Genomic DNA, 11,147 nt, shown 5'->3' on the forward strand with positions numbered 1-11,147 from the left:
GATATCACGCCATTCACATTTTAAATTTAAGAAATTGTAGTTTTTGTATTTCTACTCCAAGCTTCCATCAGTGGGTCAAAAATGACCCGCATGCATTTCCTATGGGAACACTTTTTTTTCAAAATGTAAAAAAATGTCTAAAATTATAAATAGTGAAAAATTAAATATTAAATATTTCTAATGTGAACCAAAATATAATACTAAATATTATACAAGTGATTTTTCAAAACCAAAATGACATAAAAACCCATATTATTCTAATACGGGTCCTTTTTGACCCACTTATGGACGAGTGTAGGGTCCAGTCCCTCTAAGGGTTAACTCAACGTTCTACTGATAACACGGACCCAATTTGAATTTCAAATGCAATCTTTTTAAATTGGAGAAAGTAGAAAGTGAAGAGCAGTCTGTATCAGAGTGTCTCTCAGGGACACCAGAAGCCTCTGAGGGTCCCGCAGGTTACCGGGCAAATTAGGAAAAAGTTAATTTCACTCGACTTTATTTCACCAGAAATGATTTCTGTTGCTTAATCAAATAAGAAGGACCTTAAGGAGTTCTCCCCATCCTGTTTTGCAGATATTAAAATGCAACACTCACACCTCTATAACACACTACAGGGAAAGGGTAAACCACAATAAGCAGAATAGTCAATTGCAGGACTAAGAACAGATGTGTACCGTACTTTTCGGACTATAAACCGCGACTTTTCCCCCCATTTTGTTTGTACAGCTAACGGCCACTAGGGAACCTCCTAAATCTATGGATTTTACCGGTACAATTAACCACCTTTAACTCTACGGGCTCTAGGACCGGTCCGCGCCCGCCACCTTGAAGCGGCGGCTCCAGCAGGAAAAGCTGGAGGCCGGAAAAGAGTGAGACAGGTGGCGCGCCAAAGTAAAAGTGGAACCGAGAGACAGAACGAGAGCAAGACAGACGGACAATTTAGCTGCTGCGGCTCATATGCAGGTGCGCTTTATAGTCCGAAAAGTACGGTACATAGTATGAGACAGAATGAGTGTGGATGAATCTGCAGGTTGGTTCAAAAGGAGAGCAAACGTTTCTATGGAAGTCAGTTTTCTGCTTTTGAGTCAAAGGCCAAATGGGGTCCTGAAACACAACCTGTACAGGCTGATTCTGGCCTAAAATAAATGCCAGAAATGCCTTTTGCACCTGAAGCAGTTATTGATCACCTGTGGCGCGTACCGGCCCTTTAAGAGACGGATGCAGCAGTCACAAACAGTTGAATACACTCAATTAAAAACTAACATTTTAAACTGCCACCACAAGATCCTTGAGCCTAAAGTCATCGATGTGTAAACACAATATTACTATGATTGGTCCAAACTAATTATCCCCCCTGGTGGAGATGAACATATTTCTGGTGTTTCTTGATAGATAATCTCACTCACGGGGACGCCTCTGTCTCCTCTCCCTCCGGCCACACCGGACAGACCAGGGGAACCAGACACTCCCTGCGAAACACAGCAAAAACACAAATGTAAGGATGACGCATGTTTCATTATCAGTGGTTCCCAACCGGGGGTACGGGGACCCCTAGGGGTACTTGAGGGGATCGCAGGGGGTACGCAGTCATCGCCAAATAAATAAATAACTTTTGTCTTCCATGAAATACAGAAAATAACAATGTTTATTTTCAAATATGACGGAGAAAAGTGACTGGGGTCTTCTCCTAAAAAAAGACTAAATAAATAAGTATGTCTTAACATCATGTTGTTACCTGACAACAAGTGTACATTTCAAGTTTACATGTGTACTGAATGCGAGTTATACAGGTGATTTTCCTTTCGGAGCAGTTGGGTTAAACACGATAACATAACATATATAAATATATCATATATATAAAATAATGTATTATATTATATTACATCATTGCCTCTGCTTTGGATTATCATCGGATAGGGTAATAACTTCATAATTAACTACGTCTGAAAGCAGAAGTCTAGGGAAAATAATTGCAAGTCTCTTCAGTGTGTATGTCCCAAAATGGAAGTGACATTTTGAAATAAAAATCTAATTCTGAGAAAAAGGAATTCTATGAAAAAAATGCATATTTTGAAGAAAAAAGGCAAATTCTGAGAAAAAAGGCAATTTGAGATGCATTGTGGGACATGTAGTTTATGGGCAACATGCTTCTGTAGCATGTAACCGTATAATAAACATATTATATTCTTTGCAAGCTCTTGTGGGGCCACATAAAATGAAGTCGCGGGCCGAATGTGGCCCCCGGGCCCTGAGTTTGACACCCCTGGTCTAACACATCATTGTGAAAAGTCAGCAGCTGGTAACTCACTCTGTCCCCTGGAGGTCCTCTGGGCCCCGGAGGCCCGTCTGCACCCTAAGGAGAGGACACACGCGCACGTTAAAATGTCAGATTTGCATATGGAAAACACACATCTCATGTCTTCAGGGTTTCCGGGTACATCGTGAAGTCAGTACCTTGGATCCGGCCTTTCCTGCAAAGCCATCTGCTCCGCGCTCTCCCCTGGGACCCTGCAGAGACATGAGTACCTTTTAGACGTACACAGAAACATGCGTCTGCCAGAGACATCCGGTAGCCCCACTACATTACATTGATGGTCAATTAAATGTCAATGTTCTCTTCAAAAAATCCATGTTTTCGTTTCTACTGGTTGATGTTCTGTCCGATACTCAGACTGAATTGCAATCGTCTCTGGTTTGAATCTTGTAAAAACAGATGTAGGCGGGGATTCAGATGTCTGGAACCTGATTGGCTGAGTTCTAATCGTGTTTCTGAGCATTGTGTTTGAGTTACACTCCAGGTCTAGAATATGTTATTGGTAAGGCAGCTGTTTCCATATTTACAAACTTACGACTTAAAGCTAAGAGACTTCGAAGTCATACAGTAAGCCTTAATAACATTGCAGTGCTTCAAGGAATAGTAAATCTTATATATCTATACATTCATATTTGACATCTATCAAATTGAACGTGTTAGCAAACAGTTGCCTATTTACATATCTAGTAGACACATAGCGACGTTAGCATCCATGTTAGCGGTGTTTTCGATGATAACGGCCCGTCCACACTCCAGCTTCAAAAACGGTTTCCAACGCGCCTGCCCGTTCACTTTGAATGAGGTGACGTCACTTTTCGCCGAACTGCATTGTGGGAAGCGGAGCGGAGCTTTCCTGGCGTTCCAGGCTGCAAAGGTTGAGCAATGTTCAACTTTTGAAGCTTCTGAAATTTCGGTGGAAGCGTCAGCCAATCAAATCATATGCCAGTACAAGCTGTAGCCAATCAAACCGCTTGCTTGTGTGTCAGGGGCGGGAGATTCATGTGATTGGTTGTTGGTCGAGCTTCAGACACGCCCAGCTCCAAGCTTTTTTTGAAGCTGTAGTGTGGACGGGCCGGAAATCCAATATTCATTCATATGTATGCTTTGTTTTATTGTTTTTATTAGCATTTCCAATAATATGTTGCATGATTTCCCTTATTTAACATTGCATTTGTTTCGAGAAATGTTTATTAATGAATTACTTAATGTTAAATAAACTATCTTTCTTGCTCTGTTTTTCTGTTCACTGCTACTAGATCCTAACTTCGCTGTTTGTAGCCTACAGTTCAGATCTTCTTTCACTCAAAATGGCTGCCGTTTCATACGTGAATTAGATCAGGGGCGTACAAATACCTGTAGAAAGTACAGGTATTTGAGTTCAACATGTAAGAAGTAGAAAGTACAGGTATTTGAGTTCAACATGTAAGAAGTAGAAAGTACAGGTATTTGTGTTCAACATCTAAGAAGTAGAAAATACAGGTATTTGGGTTCAACGTGTGAGAAGTAGAAAGTACAGGTATTTGAGTTCTACGTGTAAGAAGTAGAAAGTACAGGTATTTGAGTTCTACGTGTAAGAAGTAGAAAGTACAGGTATTTGTGTTCAAAATGTAAGAAGTAGAAAGTACAGGTATTTGAGTTCTACGTGTAAGAAGTAGAAAGTACAGGTATTTGTGTTCAAAATGTAAGAAGTAGAAAGTACAGGTATTTGTGTTCAACATGTAAGAAGTAGAAAGTACAGGTATTTGGGTTCAACATGTGAGAAGTAGAAAGTACAGGTATTTGTGTTCAACATGTAAGAAGTAGAAAGTACAGGTATTTGAGTTCAACATGTAAGAAGTAGAAAGTACAGGTATTTGGGTTCAACGTGTGAGAAGTAGAAAGTACAGGTATTTGAGTTCTACGTGTAAGAAGTAGAAAGTACAGGTATTTGTGTTCAAAATGTAAGAAGTAGAAAGTACAGGTATTTGAGTTCTACGTGTAAGAAGTAGAAAGTACAGGTATTTGTGTTCAACATGTGAGAAGTAGAAAGTACAGGTATTTGTGTTCAACATGTAAGAAGTAGAAAGTACAGGTATTTGAGTTCAACATGTAAGAAGTAGAAAGTACAGGTATTTGTGTTCAACATGTAAGAAGTAGAAAGTACAGGTATTTGTGTTCAACATGTAAGAAGTAGAAAGTACAGGTATTTGTGTTCAACATGTAAGAAGTAGAAAGTACAGGTATTTGAGTTCAACATGTGAGAAGTAGAAAGTACAGGTATTTGTGTTCAACATGAGAGAAGTAGAAAGTTCAGGTATTTGGGTTCAAAATGTAAGAAGTAGAAAGTACAGGTATTTGAGTTCAACATGTAAGAAGTAGAAAGTACAGGTACTTGTGTTCAAAATGTAAGAAGTAGAAAGTACAGGTATTTGGGTTCAAAATGTAAGAAGTAGAAAGTACAGGTATTTGAGTTCAACATGTAAGAAGTAGAAAGTACAGGTACTTGTGTTCAAAATGTAAGAAGTAGAAAGTACAGGTATTTGTGTTCAACATGTAAGAAGTAGAAAGTACAGGTATTTGAGTTCAAAGTGTAAGAAGTAGAAAGTACAGGTATTTGAGTTCAACATGTAAGAAGTAGAAAGTACAGGTATTTGTGTTCAACATGTAAGAAGTAGAAAGTACAGGTATTTGTGTTCAAAATGTAAGAAGTAGAAAGTACAGGTATTTGTGTTCAACATGTAAGAAGTAGAAAGTACAGGTACTTGTGTTCAACATGTAAGAAGTAGAAAGTACAGGTATTTGAGTTCAACATGTAAGAAGTATAAAGTACAGGTATTTGAGTTCAACATGTAAGAAGTAGAAAGTACAGGTATTTGAGTTCAACATGTAAGAAGTAGAAAGTACAGGTATTTGTGTTCAACATGTAAGAAGTAGAAAGTACAGGTATTTGGGTTCAAAGTGTAAGAAGTAGAAAGTACAGGTATTTGAGTTCAAAGTGTAAGAAGTAGAAAGTACAGGTATTTGAGTTCAACATGTAAGAAGTAGAAAGTACAGGTATTTGTGTTCAACATGTAAGAAGTAGAAAGTACAGGTATTTGAGTTCAACATGTGAGAAGTAGAAAGTACAGGTATTTGGGTTCAAAGTGTAAGAAGTAGAAAGTACAGGTATTTGGGTTCAAAGTGTAAGAAGTAGAAAGTACAGGTATTTGAGTTCAAAGTGTAAGAAGTAGAAAGTACAGGTATTTGAGTTCAACATGTGAGAAGTAGAAAGTACAGGTATTTGGGTTCAAAGTGTAAGAAGTAGAAAGTACAGGTATTTGAGTTCAAAGTGTAAGAACTCAAAGTAAAAAGTTCTCAGAAAAATAAGTAGTGGAGTAAAATACTGACACCAGAAACATGTACTTAAGTACAGTAACAAAGTATTTCCACTCCACTACTTCCCACCTCTGGTGAGCACGGAGGGCATAAATAACAGGTTTTCTAAAGGTCGCACTGACTCACCGTGGCACCGTCGTTTCCAGGAAGACCGTCCAGTCCGTCTTTACCAGAAAGACCCTTTGAAGAGGAGAAAGGTTTGACATTTAGTGACCGAGGAACAACAACAGGGATTAAACACCAAGACTTCAGGCAGCATTCACATCAAATGCTGTTATTTCAGAACAAAAGGCCGACTCACAGACTTCCCTGGCTCCCCGTGTTTGCCCGAAAATCCTATTTCCCCAGGTAGACCCTGCAAGAAGACAGACGGGTTTAATTCGTGATGTATTTGTCAAATGATGTTTAAGACGGAGTGTGTCCTCGGAGACTCACAGGAGGTCCAGTCTGCCCTTTGCTTCCTGCTGTCCCAGCTGGACCGTGAATACCCTGCAAAACACAAAGAAAAGGTACAATAATGTAAATAAATCACTCGGTTATGAGGTAATGAACATACTTATATAACCAGCGGTGAAGTATTCAGATTGTATACTTAAGTAGTAATACTATTTAAAGATATTCTGTTACAGGTATAAGTCAGGCATTAAAAGTAAAACTACAAAAGTATTGACATCAAAATATATAATATGTAGGTACCAAAATGTTTTGTTATGCCGTATGGCACCTTTCAGATATATAATATATTAAATTAATTAAATGATATGTATATAAATGACAGTATAATGATGACTGATGCATTCATTCGTTCATCGTAGTTAGTAAAGATAATTTTAATTACTTTGCTGATGATTTTAAAATATAATTATATGTCACTGTCTATCCATCAGTTGATTCACATGTAGTGTTCTCTAATAATCTGGATCTGTAAAGTAACTAAAGCCTTTCAAAATGTCGTGGAGTAGAGGTAAACATATACAATACTTGACAGTTCAAGTACCTCAAACATCTACTTAATAATTAAGTACATGTGGTTAATTAAATTCTGCCACTGCATATAATGGTTTTTGAAGGTATATATATGTACTTTATATATACTTTTATGTATTTATTGATGTACACAACTAGACAGTGTGCATGAAAGCAGCCACTAGAGGGCGGTACTACAGCACCTAAAGGTAAGTGTATTGCTATTTCCTCCAGGGAGCAGTTTGGAAATGATTAGGACAGCCTGTTGATTTCAATATAGCCTGTATATATTCACACAAGAGACCTTTGAGAGAGAGGTTACTCTGTGGGTCGCGTTAAATATGGAGCAATTCAAATACCAAATTAATTCTCCTCCCCGATGTGAAGAACAAGCACGGGCATAAATAAGAGGTCATTATCAACAAGTGTGCTACTAATATGTACATTTATTTAGTCATGAAAGTGAAGTTGTACTCACAGGGATTCCAGGAAGCCCGTCCTCTCCAGGCAATCCACTTTCACCTTTCTTGCCCTGAAATACAACATGTATATTCAATTAAAACTAAATAGAAATGATGAAAAACATGCAATGATAAGGTGAGTTGGTTGAAGGAGCTACAGATAGCCATGTTTTCCCTAGTTATTTTATTTGATAAAAAATTAAATATATATAAAACCCCGAAATATGTTTATTTTTTGTCTCACGCCCATTCGTTTCCCTGTTGGTAACAAAGTAGAAAAACCAAGAAAACATGGTACTACATATAATAATACATTTCATTTATAATTTAACATATTATCAAACTATCAAATTGTTCAATTTACAAGTACATGTTATCAGACAAGTAGCTACAGATAGCCATGTTTTCCACTTTGAGATGACAAAGAACAAATATATAAAACCCCACAATATGTGTTTTCTCTTACGCCAGTGGTTCCCAAACTTTTTTTTTTACATTTTCTCTGCTAATAATAAGAAGATACAAAGATCCAACTATAATTGTATATTTCATTATGGCTTACACATGAACAAAAGTGCCTGGAATAGATACTGTGAATTAATTTGGCCTAATTAAAACTGGTTGGCCTTCTTCCCTGAGTAGTAGATTTTTAAATTCAAATTTCTTTAAGGAAAATATATTAATGAACTACTATTCACATCACTTTACCATTCCTATTCCACACTAGCTTATCAATGACTTGTGTGTGCTTGCTTTCCCTCGCAGATCTTCTCAAAGCGGGGCTGTTGTTTTGAGACCGCCCCTCTCAGTTCATTCTCAATGTTCAGCTTTGATCTGTATTTGGTTTTGATGGCAGCAGAACAAGTCTATTCACACAAGTAGGATGTTGTGTAAGGCAGCATTATGCCCACAGCTCTCTGACCAATGAGATATTTTCGAGCAGTGCTTGTTTACAATTGAATAATAATAATAATAACAATACATTTGATTTATATAGGTGCACTTTAAAAACAACGAAAAGGAGAAAATAATAAAATAAAATATTCTTCCCGCGAAGGGTGCAGTACCTCCGCCACCCATCATGGGTCACGCACCACAGTTTGAAAACCACTGTCTTACGCCCATTGTGGTATTTGTAAACCCAGCATTATGTTACCAAGATAGAAACTCAAAGTGGAAAACCAAGAAAATATGGTACATATAAACGAGACAAATTCCCAGATGATTATTTTGAAGTTAAGTGTGTTCAACTCAGCATGTGTGCTCAAAGATAAGAGCATCGCTCACGCCCTTTTCTACATATCGTCACCTTCTTAAAGTCATATTTTGGAGGAAATGTTTTTTTTTATTAAATCATCTCTTCTTGATGCTGGCCACCTCTGGTCAAATTGCCTACATCCTTAGTGAAAGGATAGTGCTGTTCCCACCCTGATAGTATAATGGCCTATGTCAGAGTGTGACTTAGGCCATATATTTAAAAAAGATAATGGCTTAAGTCGCATTGTCTTGTGATTTAGGCCTAATCCCAAACCACGCCCTACACACTACCCCCTACACACTACCCCTCCGCCCCACATTAAGTGCTGTTCCAAACCAACGAGTGTGGAGCGGTGTGGAGGGGGCTATCAAGCCATCAAACAGTGAGGGTGTTTCTCAATGTCGAGTACACATGTCTTCCGAGTCACTTGCTTCAGAAGCGAGGCAAGAATCCTTCCTGGCATTCGGAAAACAAAGAGTGGAACAGGCGAGCAAGTGTGCAGGTGTGCTTCATATAAGAGGCCCCGCCTTACATTTTCCGCCACAGATTTGGGGAAATTGGTCCGTGCGCAAAGCATTGTGGGGATTTTAAGACCGCGGAGTCTACACATGTGCAGCCTCGACATTTCGTGCCACTTGTTTGTACCATTTTGTGGAACAGGCGAGCAAGTGCGTCAGATTTGACCCGAAGACAACAGGAGGGTTAAGCTATTAGCTATTAGCTGTTAGCTATTAGCCATTAGCCATTAGCTATTAGCTATTAGCCATTAGCTATTAACCATTAGCTGTTAGCTATTAGCTATTAGCCGTTAGCTATTAGCTATTAACCATTAGCTATTAGCTATTAGCTATTAACTGTTAGCTATTAGCTATTAGCTATTAACCATTAGCTATTAGCTATTAACTAACCAGTTAAAATGGACAACAATGCATTTGTTGGACCCTAAATGTTTGTTGGATCCTCACCACATTCCCATATTGCAAATCCTGGCCCTTGCTTTTTCATTTTCTTTCTTTATATGATTTTTTTATTTGATTGTCTTTGAATTTCTGCTTTCTTAATGTGCAGTGCAATTCCCCTATCAGAGCCACCATATAGGTTCTCTTTAAATCGTGCATTGTCAGACGATGTATTGTGTTGATTACACTATTACGAGCAGAAAGACAGACAGGGACAGTTCAACTGAACATTTAATATACGCTATAAACTACAAATAGTACGAAATAAAGTTCATTTTCTGGAGTTAATATTTACAAGAATGAACTTTGTGCACACTATATTCTTTTGCTGGATCCTCACCAAATTCCCATACAACAAGTCCTGGCCCTTGCTCTTGAATGATTTGCTGAATTCGGCAGCTCACTTTCAGGCTGGAGGTGAATAGACGGCGGCGACACACACCACTGAGGAGAGAGTGGCTCAATCTATACCAACTCAACCATAAACCCACCCCATCAGCAGTGGAGACCACCCTATTATCCCTGCTCTCAGGCTGCTGCCCCCCCACTCACTCACTCACTCACTGAGCTATAACAACTCCACACCTGCAGAAAATAGGTCACCATTTGTTGTTATTCAAGAGAGCCTCTCATGGGGCTGTAAGTGCTCCAGTGGGACCGCCAATCAAATGTTATTAGGAAGCTGCACAGGGATATCGTGAAGACTGAAACCAATGTGATCGCTCGAGGTATATTACTAAGGACAACGTGTAGTTCGTAGTGGTGTGAGACGATTAAAACATTTCATGATGAAAGAAGTTTTAAATCTTGTATTTTGGGGAGAGATAAATCAAACTACATGTGTGGTGTTGAAGATATGCAGAGGGTTTTTAATCTTACAATAACATCTCAGCACAGTTTTATTGATTTGTCCAACTCTTAGGCATGAAGTACGGCAGTCTCCCGACACTTAGCTGACGCGTCGACGAAGCCGCCGTCAGAGAGAGTTGCTGTAGTGTTCATATCGTGGACAGGGTATGTTATCTCTGCTGCGAGCACTTCCTGTTCCTACTGCGACCCTGTCAACTTTAAGGAAAAGGCTACTAAATACTTACTTCCCTCCTGTTTTCAACGCCTAAAGAACGAGTGCGGGACATTTTGTCATGGATCCGGCGGCGGCTACAAGCAGGGGCCGCTGATTGATGACCAGTGGTGCAAGACATGCAGCTTGTGCCGATTCCTACCCTTTCTCTGCCTTTTCAAAGCCAGTTACGGGTACACATCCAGAATATAACACATCCACGCTGACATTACTGCCGGAAGTTGAGGTAAGAGGAAGTAATATAATTAATTTGTTTTGTTGAAATTCTGAATGTCCTCTTCCAGCATCAGAGTCCACGTGATGACAAAGGTATCCCAACTGTAGCTGTGAACATGACAGGATGTCTGATGACCTGGAAGAGCATCAGGCTGTTTGAGGCAGATGATAGCTACGTGATGAACATGATGACTCAGCCTCTATGGAGAGAGACATCAAGCATGCTCATTTCTGATGTGGAGCTAATCTGAAGTAAACATTGAATACTGCTTTCTATTCCTCCATCTTGTGACTGTGTGACTCCCTCTCTTGGATATCAGCACGTGAAGGACACTGCTCAGGAACTAGCTGATGCTCTGTATGTGATGACTCCTTCCATTCTGGAGAGGATCACAGATACATGGATCCTGAGGTTGAAGCTCAAGCCGGGGACCAGGGATTATTAACATTTTTAAGTATTTAGAAAAAGTCCGTTTTTTGAGATTTTGAGGAAAAATTCAGATTTTTGAGAAAAAGTGAAATCTTTGAGATTTTG

General features: G+C 39.0%; 1 protein-coding gene across 1 annotated transcript in view; it reads right to left on the bottom strand.

The window, feature by feature from the left end:
• Positions 1 to 11,147, bottom strand: part of col22a1 (collagen, type XXII, alpha 1) — a 97,742-nt gene that overhangs the window by 37,530 nt on the left and 49,065 nt on the right. The window contains 7 exon segments of the mRNA XM_034094905.2: positions 1,410 to 1,472; positions 2,312 to 2,356; positions 2,458 to 2,511; positions 5,798 to 5,851; positions 5,973 to 6,026; positions 6,107 to 6,160; positions 7,116 to 7,169. Of these exon segments, the coding sequence (XP_033950796.1) occupies positions 1,410 to 1,472; positions 2,312 to 2,356; positions 2,458 to 2,511; positions 5,798 to 5,851; positions 5,973 to 6,026; positions 6,107 to 6,160; positions 7,116 to 7,169 (378 nt within the window).

This window comes from Pseudochaenichthys georgianus, chromosome 11, assembly GCF_902827115.2.
Source record: "Pseudochaenichthys georgianus chromosome 11, fPseGeo1.2, whole genome shotgun sequence".
Lineage (NCBI taxonomy): Eukaryota > Metazoa > Chordata > Actinopteri > Perciformes > Channichthyidae > Pseudochaenichthys > Pseudochaenichthys georgianus.